At 35.7% G+C, this 17,996-nt stretch overlaps 1 protein-coding gene across 5 annotated transcripts in view; it reads left to right on the forward strand.

The window, feature by feature from the left end:
- The window catches only part of EIF4E2 (eukaryotic translation initiation factor 4E family member 2), a 44,879-nt gene that overhangs the window by 4,688 nt on the left and 22,195 nt on the right, over positions 1-17,996 (forward strand). For 3 of the 5 annotated variants that reach the window (XR_004540703.1, XM_033959466.1, XM_033959467.1), the window contains exons 2-4: positions 1,762-1,873; positions 3,570-3,728; positions 7,798-7,902. Coding sequence is in view for 4 of the 5 variants with exons in the window: in XM_033959466.1 (XP_033815357.1) it covers positions 1,762-1,873; positions 3,570-3,728; positions 7,798-7,902 (376 nt within the window). In the remaining variant the exon portion in view is untranslated. The remainder of the gene's footprint in view (positions 1-1,761; positions 1,874-3,569; positions 3,729-7,797; positions 7,903-17,996) is intronic. The other 2 variants (XM_033959468.1, XM_033959469.1) reach the window with 2 other exon arrangements.

The raw sequence follows: 17,996 nt of genomic DNA on the forward strand, positions 1-17,996 counted from the left end.
CATTATTCAGGTCTGATACAGTCCATTTACGCTCCTTGAAAAGTGACATTTACGGTTTGGCTTTTTCAACTGATTCTTTGAAGAAGTACTAACAATACGGATCCGTCAGTCAGTCATTGTGGCCACTAAGATAAGTGGTTTTTCTATGAATTTTCAATACGCTTTATGAGATAAAATTGCTATTTTGCACAGAATTTTCATCTGATTTTACACAATCCTATTATCAATTTTTGACAATCACATTAACTTCATTAATCATAAAACTATAAGATTTCTTTAATGAATTATTGCACTTATATCAAAGGGACGAAGGCGGACCAATGATTGAAACTACAACATTGCATTTGTCAAACAGCCATTGGCTGTCATGAGACGCAGCAATATGGTCTGAGGTTTTGTTATTTACCTCCAAGCTTGTTTGAAATGAATGTTATCTGGTATAGCATACATGCAGTTAGTTACCTTGAATCTTTCATCCTCTGACAAAGAATATTCTCGCTTTTTGAATGAAGACAATGATCTCTTGTCAGGATCTGGAAACCGGTCCTCCTCTGCCCGTAACAGCAGATCAACATTCTGTTCCTCAGAATTCTGAGGTGTGCAGAAAATAATGCACAGGAATATTTGTCGGGCAAAGCCAGATACGTGACCAGCTCTCGGAAAAGATGACTAATGTAGCAGATCCCAAATGTTGAGAATGTTTGTTTGCTTTTTTCATGTCATAGGTCCACAAGCAGTCTACAAAAGTTACATGTTTGAACTTCTGTAACTTTGAAATTATTTTCACATAAAAGGATGGGCTTTGGGCTGTTTTCTCTAACAGAATTCAGTAAAACCTCATTTTTTTGTTTCTGCCGATTTTAGTCACCTTTTCTACTGGCATTCAATATTTGCACAGCTCAGGGATATATGTAGTTTAGATGCCCTGGTGAATGCTTCGAATAAAGTAACAGGGTTTCATGAAAGAGTCTGCTCAGTTTTTAAATGTTCTAGTGGGAGCTGCATCCTGTACGAGTTGGATCAGCCATCTGAACTCTGCAAATGTTTCATGATATTGTGATTGCTGCATTTTGTACCAGTGTTTCTCTTCTTGATGGATCTGTAGTTTTTTTTCCTCTGTCTCATACTGATGTATAATATTATAAGTTTGTCTTTTCTTACACCTAAACCTCTCTCCTCTCTTACTTATATAATTCCATTGGATTTCCGTTCCTTCCCTAACCATGTAAACCGTGCCGAGCTCCATCAGTGGAGATGATGCGGTATATAAATCCAAGATTTAGTTTAGTTTAGTTTAGATTATGAACATTGTGAGGAATTTTGGAGGAAAACCAGGGATGTTCTGAACAGGGCTGTGAAGTCGATGAAAATGTGCCGATTCCAATTCCTAATAGAGTGAAATTATATGTCATGCAAATATAATGCTTATATTTCTTATTTCACAGATAATTTGATTAACCAGTTTGTTTTAGGCTATGTCTTACTTTTAGAATACATTTCGATATTAATTTCTTTGATTACAAAATGGAATATATTTTATGATATTTACGAGATTAGTGAAAGTGGCACACAGAATGACACAGGGACAAAGTTTGTCCCCATCCCCGTGAACTCCTATATAGATATCTAAATAAAGGAGTCGGAAGGTTTTGTGTACCGACTTTAAAGCCCTGGTTCTGAAGGCCGGTGTGGAAGCAGATAGGGAAGAACAGTAGCAGCTCCCAAAATGATGTGTGTCCCTGTTTATTCTCTCATCTACAGTCTGAAGGATGATGACAGTGGAGACCATGAACAGAACGAGGAGAACAGCGCACAGAAAGACAGTGAGAAGGAAAAACCAGAGAAGGACAAAAGCCAAGGCTGCAAGAGGAAGGTGAGTCCAGAACACCTCCATCCTGCTCAGAGTTGCTAGTAGGTGGTTTTCTGCCATGTACTTATGATCTGGATTAGCCACTGGTGGAAACAAAATACTGGACTAGATGGACCCAGTTTGGATATTCTTCTGAACATGACAGTGTCACATTCAAAAAAGAAAGCAGTTACATCCTCTATGCATAGCAAAGTGGGTTATCCCTGAGCAGGATAACGACTGCTTTAACTAGATGATTAGAGATTGGGCTCATACAGCACCTCTTGTCCTTTTCATCTTCGATTTCCCTGCAGCAGGTACTGGAGCTGTTGGAATAAATCCTGTAACTTGTATATGACATGTGCTGAGAAGTCATCTTTCAAGTGTCCTTTGTGCAAGTCAGAAAGCAAAAGCAGTAGCTTGGAAACTGCAGTACTAAGTATTTTACACCCAGGTATCACCTTGTGAGTCCTATGAGTAATAATGAAAGGATCTCACATGTTGTGAAGATTCCCTGCCAGTATTTATGTGTTTCACACTGCGAGATAAACCATCTCCCCTCTGGCCAGTACTTTGAATCTAGGGACAACCTGAAAATGCTCTCTGAAAATCACAATCCAGCCAAACCGCTATGGCCTGAGCACCTGCTTTGCCATCCTGCCTGCCCATTTCTCTCCCTTTCAGCTCTTCCTCAAGTCATATCTGCTCCAGGTCTGTCTAGAGGTGCTGACACCCCAAAATTGCATATAGAGTTTGTGGCACATTAAGGGTGTGAACTATGTATTTCCTGTTCTTCACTCCATTGATGGACTTCCTGTGAAAAAGCATTCAGTGTCAGTCTGTCAGTCTTCATGGGCACTAGGGATTTATTCTCCTGGGAACCATCATGCATACATTTGCACCTGAAGGATCAGAGTTTTGTGCGTCATTGGTGTGATTTGTGGTTAGAATAAGAACATAAGAGTTGCCATACTGGGACAGACCAAAGGTTTCCAACAGTGGCCAACCCAGATCACAAGTGTAAGATTCCCAATAGTATAATAGATTTTATGCTGCTTATCCTAGAAATAAGCAGTGGATTTCCCCAAGTCCCATCCTTAATAATGGCTTTTTTTTTTTTAACTTGTAGGGAATTAGCCAAACCTTTTTTAAACCCTGCTAAGCTAACTGCTTTCACCACATTCACTGACAACGAATTCCAGAGTATCTACACTTGATCTTAGCCAAAAGGCTGAAACATTAAATTCCAGCGTTTAATTACACATTCAATGAAGAAATATCTTCTCCAGTTTGTTTTACTTAGTAGGTTTATTGCATGCTCCATGGACCTACTTAGATATGTAGAAAATAAGGGTCAGCAAGCAAGGAGTTGCTTTATATTGGACTAAGTACTTTTTCATTTAGCTTTGTTCTATTCTGTGAACTGATTGGAAAGTGGGCTGAGGACCCCACCCAGCTCTACAAGCAAGTCATAGATTAAGTCCAATAAAATGTTCTAACATAGTAGATGACGGCAGATAAAGACCCGAATGGTCCATCCAGTCTGCCCAACCTGATTCAATTTAAATTTTTTTTTTTTTTTTTCTTCTTAGCTATTTCTGGGCAAGAATCCCTAAAACAATGCTCAAAAAGCAGACATAGAGTGAGTGTGACATGAGGCTAATTTTGCTTGTCATAGTACATAATGCTTGTCAATTTTGGGCATTTCTTTTTGATACAGTGTCCGAGCTGCTCTTTTTCACAGGCTATTGTGCCGGGCCCAGCTGAACACCCATTGCAGTATAACTATTCTTTCTGGTACTCCAGGAGAACCCCAGGGAGACCCACCTGCTCCCAAAGCTACGAACAGAACATTAAACAGATTGGCTCATTCGCTTCGGTAAGTGCATGTCTACTGCACTATTTTTTCTTATTATAAGTTAATGATCCTCACTTCCTCTTCATGCCTCGTTCTGCCTTCCATTTTGTCCTCTGCAGAGCAGCATGACAGGATGAAGGGCAAAGTATTTGAGTGTGAATAGAGGCTCTTGATTCCTCTTTCATACCAGTCCAGATGCCAGATTGCCTGGGAAGTATTTCTCTCTTTGATTAAGCACTCCAAATGTAGCTCAGGACAGTTTTGGGAATCTCTAAAAGTGCCAATGTTGAACAAGTCAGTAAAAAAAGGCAAATCGCTTGTTGCATCCCATGGGCACATAGAGTCTGAGCAGTGCTTGGCAGGATCCTGAAACTGCACATGCAGTCCTATATTGACAACAGGATTTCAGTTTGATCCTGAAGCTATTGAGGCATACTTAATCCTTGTGAAAACCCCTAAATGAACTGGTTTAAAAAAAAACGTTTTAAAAAGCTTTTACTTATTTTGACTGGAGTTGCCATTCAACAGATTACATTCAATTGGAAAAATCAGAGCAGATTAAATGACAGTTTCTGGTGGAGTTCTGTATGTCATATTTATAAAATGGAAAGAACATTAGCAATACAGAGAGGATATTTTGGTAAATTTCAAGAGGTTTGGGGACCATTAACAGACTTTTGTAATGAGCAATAAACATTTTCCCATAATAAGATAATTGAAATGAGGGGATGGGAATGGGTGGGTGGGATGGTATTTTTTTGTATTTTATTAAATCATATAATGTATAATATAATATATGAATATTTTGTGATGTAATAGAGACGGAAAGGGTGGTTAAATTTCGTGATTTTCAGATGATATTATAGCAAATCAAGTGATTGTTTTACAATTCAAATGTTATTTCCTGTTACACTTGATGTAAATTATAAAGACGAATAAAAATTATAACTAAAAAAACCCCAAAACATACGTACAAACCAAATAAGAAAGAAACTGACCAGTCACGGACACAGATCTAAAAACAAACAATTGGAAACAGTGAATAAGACAAAGAAGATTTAGTTATGCAACCAACCATCAGATATAATAAGTGACTCGTATTAATATGACTAGCCAAGTTTCCCCGTACTTAGCTAATGTCTGGTAAGGTTCAGGATGGCCTGTCCTTAATGGGATATGTAGGATGACACCAAACTATTTAGTGGAGCTCGGACTAAAGAGGACTGTGAAGAATTGCAAAGGGACTTGAACAAACTAGGGGAATGGGCGACGAGATGGCAGATGAAGTACTACATGTGGGAAGCAGAAACCTGAGGTACAGCTATACAATGGGAGGGATGTTATTGAATGAGAGTACCCAAGAAAGGGACTTGGGGGTAATGGTGGACATGACAATGAAGCCGATGGCACAGTGCACAGCGGCCGCTAAGAGAGTGCTAGCTATAAACAAGAAAGGTATTACTATCAGAATGAAAGAAGTTATCCTGCCATTGTATCGGGCGATGGTGCGTCCGCATCTGGAGTACTGCGTCCAATATTGGTCGCCGTACCTTAAGAAGGACCTGGCGTTACTCGAGAGGGTTCAGAGGAGAGCGATGCGTCTGATAAAAGGTATGGAAAACATTTCGTACGCTGAGAGATTGGAGAAACTGGGACTCTTTTCCCTGGAGAAGAGAAGACTTAGAGGGGATTTGATAGAGACTTACAAGATCATGAAGGGCATAGAGAGAGTAGAGAGGGACAGATTCTTCAAACTTTCAAAAAATAAAAGAACAAGAGGGCATTCGGAAAAGTTGAAAGGGGACAGATTCAAAACAAATGCTAGGAGGTTCTTCTTTACCCAACGTGTGGTGGACACCTGGAATGCACTTCCAGAGGATGTAATAGGGCAGAGGACGGTACTGGGGTTCAAGAAAGGATTGGACAATTTCCTGCTGGAAAAGGGGATAGAGGGGTATAGATAGAGGATTACTGCACAGGTCCTGGACCTGTTGGGCCGCCACGTGAGTGGACTGCTGGGCACGATGGACCTCAGGTCTGACCCAGCGGAGGCATTGCTTATGTTCTTATGTCAAGGCAGGAAAGTTCTAGCCCCCTTGTGGGCTGTTCGTAGGACCAGTCCAGGTAAAAAGCAAGAGTCCTCTGACCAGTGATACTGCTGCATGTTGCTATCTTACAACTTCCAGAAGGTGCTGGAAGGTTTTAAGGACAGGAAACTACCTGCTCTGTAAACCACTAAGAAGTTTTGATTTAGTGGTATAACAAATTTTTAATAAACTTAGAAACTACCTATTTGGATTGCATCTTGCTTTGAAAAGACTTGAGGTAAAGTCAGGTATAGAAAGAATAAAATCCATGTGGTCCAAGCCTTACTGGATCAACCCAGCAGCTTCTTGGCTAGTCCAGTGATTCTTAGCCCAGCCAGTCAGATTTCTTAAGGTATTTGTAGGAAATATGTGTGCATTGTCTTTTTTTTACATATGTAAATGTGCCTCATTCATTGTGGCTATTCTAAAAACCAGTCTTGTGTTTTTCCTGAGAGGAAGGTTAAGAACCCTTGAGCTAGTTTAAGGCAGATGAGTTAGTCTGTCAGAAGAGCTGGAGGAGAAAAGAAAAAGAACAAAAGGTCTCGGTTCAAACCCTTCCTCCCCCAATTTTGACAGACTAGTTGCAAAATGCACCATTCCCAAGGGATTTGTTGGAATGGACATTGAAGGTCACTTGAAAGTAAAACACATTAGCTCCCAATGATGCTTCATAAAATGTTCTCAATTGACAAAGAGCCCACAGTCTGAGCACTATAAAGCAAGATAAAGCAAAAAGAACATGAATCGGAGTCTCAAAGTTTCAGGCTCTAATTTGTGGCCTATACCACCAGCCTGTTCCTCCCTGTGGGCTCATTAAAATGATGCCTGAAAGCTGGAAGGAGGAGAAACCAAAGCAATACCTTGCAGGATGTTGAGGCTCAGTTTTGTGGGATTAGAAGTTGAAGGGATGCCCTTGGCTTGAAACTCAAGTGGATGTAAACTAGTTTTCTGTCATTTGTTTAATGAAAGACTTGATATACTGCCTTCCAGCTAGGCCAATAGAGCAGTTTATTATAATAATATAAACCAAAAGACACAGAAATTATAATTTACAATGCTATCATTAATTAAAATCCCCAAATTTCCATAGAAATAGAAGAATGTAAGCAAACAGAATTATGATAATCATGACATATAGCAGAAAGGTATCAAAAAAGGGGAGGGTGGAGGAATGGAACAGACCAAAAACTAGAAATGAGCATGTCCTCAGACGCGCATCACAGTGAAGGAAATCGCATCCGCAGTGTATTTAGGAAAAATCTCTTAAGACTTGATCTAAACCTTTTATAGTTAGATTCTAATCTGCGATGAGGGAATTGGTCTAAGAAAAGTTGAGGCATGCGTGAGAGCTTGGCAAGTGCATTGCTTTGGCTGTGGCTGCATTGTGATTTCTTTCAGGTACTGGCTTCACGCTGAACACGGTCTATGTCCTAAAGTACTTCCGGAACTACTAAAGTGAATCGATTCCAACACGGACAACACTCGCGGTTTTCTGCTGGCGCTTCAGAAGCGGGAGTAACTTTGTTGGTATTTTAAATCATTGGTGTGTTACCAATTGAAAAAAAATTCTGATGTTTATCGCTCTTAATTGGTCAGTGAAATGTGCTCTTTTTTTTGGGGGGGGGGGCGCGCGGGAAATACTGATCTGCAACCGAACAAGAAATCAGTTTGTAAGAGCTTTCTTCACATCCGTGTAAGAATTTCTAATCGGAGCACTGAGCTCGCCTGTGATGTAGAAAGTTTTTACATGAAGGAATTCTTGGGTTTTTATTGTTCCTTGCTGCTAATGTGGTATTGCTGTTTTCTGATTCTCATTGAACAGGACGTCATTTGTTCCCAGCAGCCAAAGGTCTCGCTGAAGCTGCAGCCTTTTCCCATCCATCTATTCATCTTGTTTTATTTTTCCCTTCACTTTTGAAAGGCAAAACTTGAAATGACCAAAATGTCTTTTTCTTGATTGTCAACTGCCTGATATCTGTTTTCTCTACATGCCTTCCCCCCAGGTGGAGCAGTTTTGGAGGTTTTACAGTCACATGGTACGTCCCGGGGACCTGACAGGACACAGCGACTTTCATCTCTTCAAAGAAGGGATCAAACCTATGTGGGAAGTGAGTAGGCAGTTTCAGCTATATTGTAGGCATTGATCTGGAGCATTATTTGTTTAAAAGATTTCTCAACCACCTATACCTAGGCAGCTTTACAATTAGTAACATATATAAAATAAAAATAAACAAGATTCGTACAAACATCACATATTACAGATCATTCAATGGAAACGATTAACTCAACGCTTCATGGTATATTAATCCCAAAACCAAAATGAACCAGAATCATCGTTCATTGGAAAGCTTCTATAAAAAGTGTAGTCTTGAGCATTTTCTTAAACTTCTGAAAATCAGGAAGAGCTCTTTGCGGCCCAGTTAATTTGTTCCACAGAGTTAATCATATGATGGAAATAGCAGAAGATCTTGTGTTCTCTTGGTGCACTTTTGAGAAGTCCATCAACGACAATCATATCACACCCTCTGACCGTAGCCTGCGATAAATTCCAAGGAATCCCCATGGTAAATACTTTGAACACCAGGGTGTCATGTGTTCAAACTTTCTGACACCACAAATCAACCTTGAAGTAGCGTTTTGAATCATTTGTAGTGCTTTTCACTGTATTGTTGGCCTTGGTTTGGAGTACCAGGGCTTATGTGGACCATATATAGAAGAAAGCTCCTGCAGTACATTCTCAGAACTTCTTGAGGCTTAGAAAAGGTGAGGAAAACTGTGTGCTGAAAGCAGCGCATGAACATACATGAACAGCTATACTCGCTATACTCGCTGGAGGAGCGCAGAGAGAGGGGGGACATGATCGAGACGTTCAAGTATCTCACGGGCCGCATCGAAGCGAAAGAAGATATCTTCTTTTTCAAGGGACCCATGGCAACAAGAGGGCATCCGTGGAAAATCAGAGGCGGGAAACTAGGAAATTCTTTTTCACTGAAAGGGTGGTTAATCGTTGGAATAGTCTTCCACTGCAGGTGATTGAGGCCAGCAGCGTGTCTGATTTTAAGGCCAAATGGGATCGACACGTGGGTTCTATTCACTAGGCAAAGGTAGGGGAGGGTCATTAGGGTGGGCAGACTAGATGGGCCGTGGCCCTTATTTGCCGTCTGTTTCTATGAACAGTGCAAGAGGCCCTGACTCTGCAGTTAGCTGAGTGCATTCAAGTGCCAGCCATTAAACAAAGGTACTTGAATGCACAGATCTAAGCGAGTCTATGAAGAAAAAGGAAAATGGTATTGCCAAGTTCTGTTTAAACAAGTGTTGCTCATAAGCTTGCAACATGCCAGTGGTAGTCTTGAATTGAGACTACAGCTCCCCCCCCTCAAAGTCTGTCTCAGATGCTAGTGGAGGGGTGGCCACAAAGGTGTAGCAGAATAATCACATTGGGGGAGTCTGGTTGTCCATAGAGTTACTGTAGTTTAGGTTTAGAGAAATATGGACAGAAGAGATGGCGTAGGAATGACTTAAAAAAGGCCAGGGAGACCTGCTTCTCAAGAACTGTTTTGCTGCACTGAATAAAGAGTCTTATTGAGAACTAGGTCTCCTTGGCCTTTTTTTGGTTTTGTCATTCCTACTTTTATTTAGCTGGTATTGTTCTCAAGGTCATCTGTTAATCTGTGGGCAGTATTGGATTTTACAGATTTGATGGTTTAATGTCGGATCCAATTTCAGGCCGTTAGATGGTGAGCACTTTTATTCTTTTGCTACCCTTGTTGGAGTCAAAAGTGTTGCAGCTAATCTAAGAAAAAAAAAATCTAAGAAATAAATGCTTGATAAATGATACTCATGAATCTCAAATGCCTAATATGCAGGGAAATGTAATACAAGAGGATATGATTTGGAGCACCTTTCATGAATTAGAATGGAATATTTATATTAAATTATATAACAAATATGCTAAATCATATTGTGTTTTGGACTCTTGTCCACCGGAAATTATGAAATCAGCTCCATTAGATTTTAAACTGAATTTGTTGAATTGTCTGACTGATAATTTAAAGAATGGAAAATTCCTCACTAATAATGGTCCTATTATAATTACTCCAATCCTCCCCCCCAAAAAAAAATAATCATTAGCATTAATCACTAATTATAGACCAGAAGCATCCATTCCATTTTTTGTAAAAATTATGGAAGGATTGGTCCATTCTCAACTAATGGAATATCTTGATCAATTTTCTCTTGCCTGAATCTCAATCTGGTTTTAGACCTTTATTTAGTACCGAGACAGTAATTGCGGCTAGTTTGGACAATTTACATTCTTTGTGTAGTGAAGGTCTTAATGCCGTGATCATGCAATTTGATATGAGTTCTGCATTTGATGTTAGAATGGTTCCGGGGCTTTCTCAAGTTTGTTTCAGTAATGATCTTTCAGGTATTTGGAATAATTCATCTGGCGTTCCGCAAGGTTCACCATTGTCCCCATTGCTCTTTAACGTTTATATGTCACCATTAGGTGCGCAATTGTCCCATCTGGAGGATAAAGCTGTTTAGTTATGCAGATGATTTTACGATCATTATTCCATTTGCTAGTTCTCTTTCTGAAGTTAGTCCTAAAGCAATAGAACTATTAGGTCTAGGGGGGCGTGGCTTAGCGCGAACACGAATGGAAGTGTAGTCGCAAAGCTCCTCACCATCTAGGCACAGAATATAAAAAAATATTTTTCCTTCTGGATAATTTCATTAAAGAAATAATTGCTAAAGAAGAGGAACATAGGATAAATGAGATGACCTCTTTTACTGAAGTTAAAAACGAAGCCTGAGGTAATTGAGAGCTGAGAAGGCAAAGTATCGTTTTTTATCTCCAACGATATGGACAGACTTGAAATGCAGCGCTGAGACAGTGCAGCCTGTGAGGAATACCGGCTTTTGAAAAGTGAGTCGTTAAAAAAAAAAAAAGATAAAAATAACTCAAAGTTAATTGAAATAAAAGATTATTTCAGTGAATTTTGCTCTCCTCTATCGCAGCTGCGATTGGGCTTGTGAGAGGAGAGCTGGAAGAGAGGATTGCCGGTTTTTTTTTTCTAAGCATTGAAACGGCGAGATATCGAAGATAAGTGACAGATCGGCGCACCATCGGAGATAAATAAATAATAGAGAGAAAAAGTCTAAATAATATTGTGAATGACCGACAGTGAAAGGAATTGGAGAGGGAGGAGAGAGCTGGCAGTTTGAATCTACCCTCTTTCAAAACTGTGAAAAGACTCAAAAATACAGATTTTATTTCACCGCTGAAACGATAAGACATCGAAGAACTGGAATGGTGAGGAAATAGAGAAAGAAATGCTGACATTGAATAGTGGCTAACTAAAGATAAATTACTGATTCTACCGAATTGTCTTTAAGCTGATGTGAAATGACTGTGAGGAAAGGCTGATAATTGAATTGGCAAACGGAAGGGAAAAAAAAAAAAAAAAAAGTTTCAATGCAGTTTTAAAATTAATACTGTTAAAGCTGTAATTATTAGAAGACTTGTTTAAAAGGAAAAAAATACTAACTACAGATAAAAAAAAAGTATAAGAAAGATTGACTCTTAATGTGTGGATGTTGTCAATAGAATTCTTAAGTGTGGCCGTTTGAGGCGGCCATTTTCAGTTTAATGAAGAAACAGAACACAGAGTGACTAAATGAACTTCTGCCTGAAACCTATCTATTTGTTTATTTTTCTTCAACGATTGATAGATATTGAAGTAGATAACAGATAAAAAACTGCTGACACTGAAAAAAGGCTGAGGATAAAATAATTTTTAACAACTTTTCCCTGATTGATACAGAGAGGCAGTGAAGTCAGCTGAAAAAAAAAATAAATAAAAAACTGACTATAAAGAGGAAAGTTTCAAAGCGGTACTAAAACTAGTACTGTAAAAATTATAACTGTGCAAAAACTGAAACAAGACAGATTATTGTGAATTCTGAACAAAAGAGATTATATAGTCTCCTGAAATTACAAAGAAAGAAAAAAATAAATACCAAGAATTTTTGTCAGTGCTGAAACGGTGTCTCATTAAAAGAGAGAGTGAAAGTCAGGAGAGATCTAAGGGAAGGAAATGTTGTTGGACTGAATGTTCCCCTCCTTCATTGAAACAGTAAAGTGAGAAAAATAAAAGAAAAAAAAGGACATAAGTAAAGGAAAAAAGAAGGAAAAAGAAAAAAATTAAAAATAAACATCTAGCTAATATTAAAGAGATAAATAAACTAAAAAAGGAATACTCAAGATTGTGACAGATAACTGAGAAAAAGAAAAGGGCTTAAAAAGAAAATTTCTACTTCAAAAGATAAAACTAAATCTTGGAAGAAAAGAGATTAAAAACCTAAGAATATCAAATCTAAATCTAAGAGATTAAATATAAGAAATAAGAATAACCAAGAAAAAGAAAACAACAACATGACAAGTACCAGACAAAACAAAAATGAGGCTGGTACATCTGCAAAAAGACAGAAACAAGACCAAATAACACCAAGCAAGATACCACTTCCTATCGAAGAATCAGACATATTAAGCAAAGCTGAAGTTATGGAAGAACTAAAACAAATCAAACAAATGCTCAAGGAAACTATAACTAATATGTCGGAAATGAAAGAAGAAATTTTAAATATTCATAGACAAATGGAAGTTAACAACAAAAGAACAACTGAACTAGAATCAAAAATGGAAACTATAGAATGTGAATCAAAAAGATGTAAAAACGACAGCCTGGAATTAAATAAATTAAAAGATCAACTGGAGGACTACGAGAATAGAGGAAGAAGGAAAAACATCAAACTTTTTGGAATACAAGAAAATTTAGAGGGAAAAAATACTATCCTTTTCCTTGAAAATTTAATTCCAAAAATACTACAATTAGACTTGAAACAACCAATTGAAATTGAAAGGGCGCATAGAATCCCAATTAAAAATTTAGAAAATAAAAACAGACCAAGACCAATAATTTTCAAAATGCTGAGATACCAACAAGCACTAGAGATACTAAATGCTGCAAAAAAAGACAAAAACCTAAATTATAAAGGATCAAGATTATGGTTTTTACCAGACTTTGCCAAAAACACAGCTAACAAAAGAAAAAGACTACTAGACATGAGACCTCTACTAAAAGAAAAAGGATTTAAATATGGTCTATACTACCCGGCTAAAATGAGAGTATCATCTGGAGACAAATCCTTATATTTTGAGGACCCTGAAAAACTAAAAGAATTTCTCTCTAAACCAGAACCTATGATATTTTAACATAGAATATTAAGATGGTTTTGAAGACTCTATGAAAAATTAGAAAATATGACATATCAAAATATCTGAAGAAAAGGAGGAAAACAATACAAAGAAAAGACAATAATAATTATAAGAAAAAAAAAAAAAAAAAAAAAAAGAAGAACAAAATATAGGAAAATTATTAAATAATACACTACATATATGTTTAAAATAATTATATGTTGAAATCATAATACTAAGGAAATACAAATTAACATATTGTTAAATGGATAATGATACATTAATGAAATGTTATGGAAAATGATTAAAGATATAAAAGATCAATATAGATAGATAGAAGGGAAATTTGTTTAAATATTGAATATTGATTGCCTGGAATGGGGAGAATGTTTGGATTACAGTTCCAATGTGTATCCTTAAGCAGCCAATGTATTGGGTGGGAAAGGGAGGGACAAGGAAAATATTTACTAGAATAATTAAGGGATATACATTAGGGTTAAATATGTATGTCGTGAAGAAAATTTTTTGGATATTAAATATGAAAGAGGAGAAGAAGAATAAGATAATGAAAAGTATTAAAATGTATAATGTCTTTTAAAATATATTCTATTAATGTCAATGGCCTGAATCATGTAATTAAAAGGAAGAAAATATTAACATTTCTAAAAAAGCAAAATGCAGATATTTACTGTCTGCAAGAGACCCATCTTAATATGAAGGAATCACAGAAATTATCAGGTGGATGGATAAAGGAATGTTTTTTTGCTCCAGCAGTGGGTAAAAAAGCAGGGGTTGCAATTCTTATAAATAAAAAATGTACGGCCAATATAAAGGTAAAAAGTTCAGATCCACATGGAAGATGGATACATATCGATATAGGTATGGGAAATGATACCCTGACGTTATTTAACATATATGCCCCTAATTCGAATCAATTAGAATTTTTCAAAAAGCTACAAAATATGTTATTACCACTGGCTGCCTCTAATTTAGTGGTGGCTGGAGATTTTAATGCTGTAATGGATCCATTATTGGATAAAAAACCAGGTAAAAATATTAAATCTTTAGGTCTAGATAATTTAGTTCGATCATGCGATTTGAAGGATATATGGCGTATTCTTCATTTTAATGATCAGGAATATTCCTTTTGTTCACAGGTTCATAAATCATTTTCAAGAATCGATTATATTTTTGTTTCAACAAATAAAGTGCAACAGGTGATTAAGGCCTCCATTGATCCTATTATCATTACGGATCATGCGGGAATATGGATAGAATTACAATCAGATCAATTAGAAAATAATAGACCTCTTTGGAGATTTGATAATGCATTGCTTGTGGATGACAAATTTTTGGAAAATTTTAAAACACAAATTAATGAATTTTTTCAAACAAATTTAGTGGAAGATACATCTATAGAGAATGTATGGGATGCATTTAAAGCAACTATGAGGGGTAATATTATATCATATTCAGCATTTATTAGGAAACAAATTAAAAAACAATATAAAGAATTAGAAAAAGAAATAAAAATATTAGAAGCTAAATTGATAAGTAAATGGGAATATGAAGTTTTGCAAGCTCTTTTGAAAGTAAAAGGTAAATATAATGAATTAACTTCAAAAATGATAAGAAAAGATTTGTTTTCCAAGCAAACAGTGTATTATGGAAATTCTAATAAGGCGGGAAAATTATTGGCAAATTATCTTAAGGCTAAAAAAAGGAGAACTAATATTAATGGAATAAAAGATGATAATGGAATAATAACAAATCAAACAAATAGAATATTAAAACAATTTTTAAATTTTTATAAAGATCTATATTCTTCTGAACCTTATTTGGAGAAACAAAAAGATGGAAAAAAATTTTTAGATTTAATTAATGGACCTAAAATTCCTGATCATATAAAACGAAGTTTAGAAGAACCTATATCATTAAAAGAATTAGAATCAGCATTGAGATCTCTTAGAGTTGGATCCGCTCCAGGTGGTGATGGTTACACAGTAGAATTTTATAAAACATTTCAAAATATCCTCTCCCCACATTTATTAAAATTATATCAGACACAACTTATAAAAGGTAATATAAAAGGTACTATGGCTGAATCAATAATAATTGTTTTGCCTAAGCCAAATAAAGATCCTACTTTGGTTTCAAACTACAGGCCTATATCTTTGATAAATGTTGATAATAAACTTTTGGCAAAAATTTTGGCTTTGAGATTAGCCAAAGCTCTCCCACATATTATAGATATGCATCAAACGGGTTTCGTTGCTAAAAGACATTCCTCCAATAACTCTAGACTATTATTTCACATGCTAAACTTGTCAAAAAAAATGGATGAACCGGCTTTTACAGTTTCATTAGATGCTGAGAAAGCATTTGATAGGGTAGAATGGAATTTTATGTATCAGGCTTTAGAATGGTTTGGTATAGGTTCTGGATTTATACAAATGGTAAAAACATTGTATAGCTTCCCGATAGCAAGATTAAATATTAATAATATGATATCTGATGGTTTTCAATTGCAGAGGGGAGTTAGACAAGGCTGTCCTTTATCTCCTTTGTTATTTGATGTTGTATTAGAACCCTTATTGTTAACAATACAGCAAACTAGGGAGATACAAGGTATTCCATATTCAGATATGGAATATAAAATTTCGGCTTATGCTGATGATATTTTGCTTTATTTGAGAAATCCAGAGTCTACCTTATCTTCTTTATTGGAAATAATTGATAAGTTTGGCAAATTTTCAGGTTATAAAATTAATTGGAATAAATCTGAAATTATACCTTTGAATGTTCACTGTGTAAAAGGATTATTTGATACTTTTCCATTCATATGGAAAGAAGAAGGATTTAAATATCTAGGCATTCAAGTTAAAAAAACAATTGAAGATACTGTAAAAGAAAATGAAAAATATGTATTAAAAAAAGTTACGGAGTTATGTGAGCAATGGAACCCATTACATATTTCTTGGTGGGGAAGAGTTCAAACTATTAAAATGATGATGTTGCCTGTTGTTTGCTACCAAATGAGTATGATACCTATTTATTTTCAGGGGTCCTTTTATAAAAAGCTTAATAGAATTTTAACAAAATTTCTTTGGCTTGGTAAAACACCTAGAATAGCTTTAGTAACCTTACAAAAATCAATTAAGGAGGGAGGGGTAAATTTTCCAAATTTTTATAGGTACCATCAAGCCTATATTCTACGTCAGGGTATGTATTGGATCCTCCCAGAACTTATAGATAATGCACCAGATTGGTTATATTTGGAATGGCGCCTTATATTTCCCCTAAATTTAGTTCATCTACCAAGTATTAATATACCTAAAAGATACAAAGAAAATAAAATAATAATGGATATTTGGAAAACATTGAGATTTATTGATAAATTAACACCCATCCCAATATACAAATCAACTAATCAATCCATATGGATAAACTCCAAGATCAAAATTGGCGGAGCTCAAATCCTTTGGAAGAACTGGATTAATGCAGGCATTAGAACACTAGATGATATTATATCAGAAGGTAAACTGCTGGATTTTTCACAATTGCAACATAGATTTGGTCTCAATAAAACACAAAGTTTTAAATGGTTGCAATTGAAGCAGGCCATTCAGGTTGGGTTCCCTGAATGGAAATCATTAAACAATCAATATAGTTTAAAATTCTTATGCTTTAAAGCAGACTTCCTAGGACATCAAGCCGCATTGTGGTATAAATTAATATCTGGATATTTAAATAAAAAACCAAAAAATGGCCTAAGAGACATTTGGAGCATTGAGATTGGACATCAAATTAATGCATCTCAATGGCCACTAATTTGGTCTTGGAGAATGGGATGTACAGTGTCAGCATCTATGAGACAAACATGGTTCTTTTTATTACATAGAGCTTTTTGGACCCCTACCCGTTTGCAAAAATTAGACAGTTCTAAGTCTAATAGATGCTGGCATTGTAATCTAGAACCAGGGACATTAGATCATTTATTATATCATTGTCCTTATATAAAAATTTTTTGGAATTCAATTTGGCCACAAATTAATAAATTAATGGAAAATCATATTGCAATATCATATGATACAATTTTATTTGGAACAATGATGAGAAAAAAAAGTCAAATTTCACCAGAAAATAATAAGCTTTTATTAATTATGACAGGGGTTGCCATTCAACATATAACTAACAATTGGAAAAATTACAACAACCTAAATTACACATTTTGGTGGAATACAATATGTCATATTTTTAAAATGGAAAGAACAATAGCAGTACAAAAGGGGACATATATTAAATTTATAAAAATATGGGGGCCATTGACAAAATACTGTAATGAATAAATAATATGATGTTTTCTTCTTCTTTTCTTCTTTTAAGGATTTTTTTTTTATGACACACATAAAGGGGGGGTAAGAAAAATTAATTTATACATAGTATGTTATAATATATTATACAAAATGTAACGTATGAAAAAAAGGTAATAAAAGGGTGGGGGGAGGGAAATGGGATAAAAATTGTTTAGATTATATTGTATTAGATATAAAAAAAAAAAAGTTATTGAATATTTATCAATTGTATTCTAATATGTTGTATACTTTTTATAAAAATTTGAAAATTAAAATATTATAATAAAGTAATGAAAGGGAGGGGGGAGGGTGAGGGGGGAAAATCAAAGTCAGATATATAATGTATTAGATATAAAAGTGATAATATGTATTTATAAATTGTAATTAATTATTATGTACACTTTATGAAAAATTAGAAAATAAAAAAAAAAAAAAAGAACTATTAGGTCTAATGGAGCAATGGATGACTTAACACAGAAAAAACAAAGTATTTTGTAGCTTCACCGTGCCCGTTTGATACTAAAACATCATTACGTATTAATCTACCTTTAAGGTTTTGGGAATAATACTGGACCAGGGCTTGACT

This window comes from Geotrypetes seraphini, chromosome 9 (assembly GCF_902459505.1).
Source record: "Geotrypetes seraphini chromosome 9, aGeoSer1.1, whole genome shotgun sequence".
Lineage (NCBI taxonomy): Eukaryota > Metazoa > Chordata > Amphibia > Gymnophiona > Dermophiidae > Geotrypetes > Geotrypetes seraphini.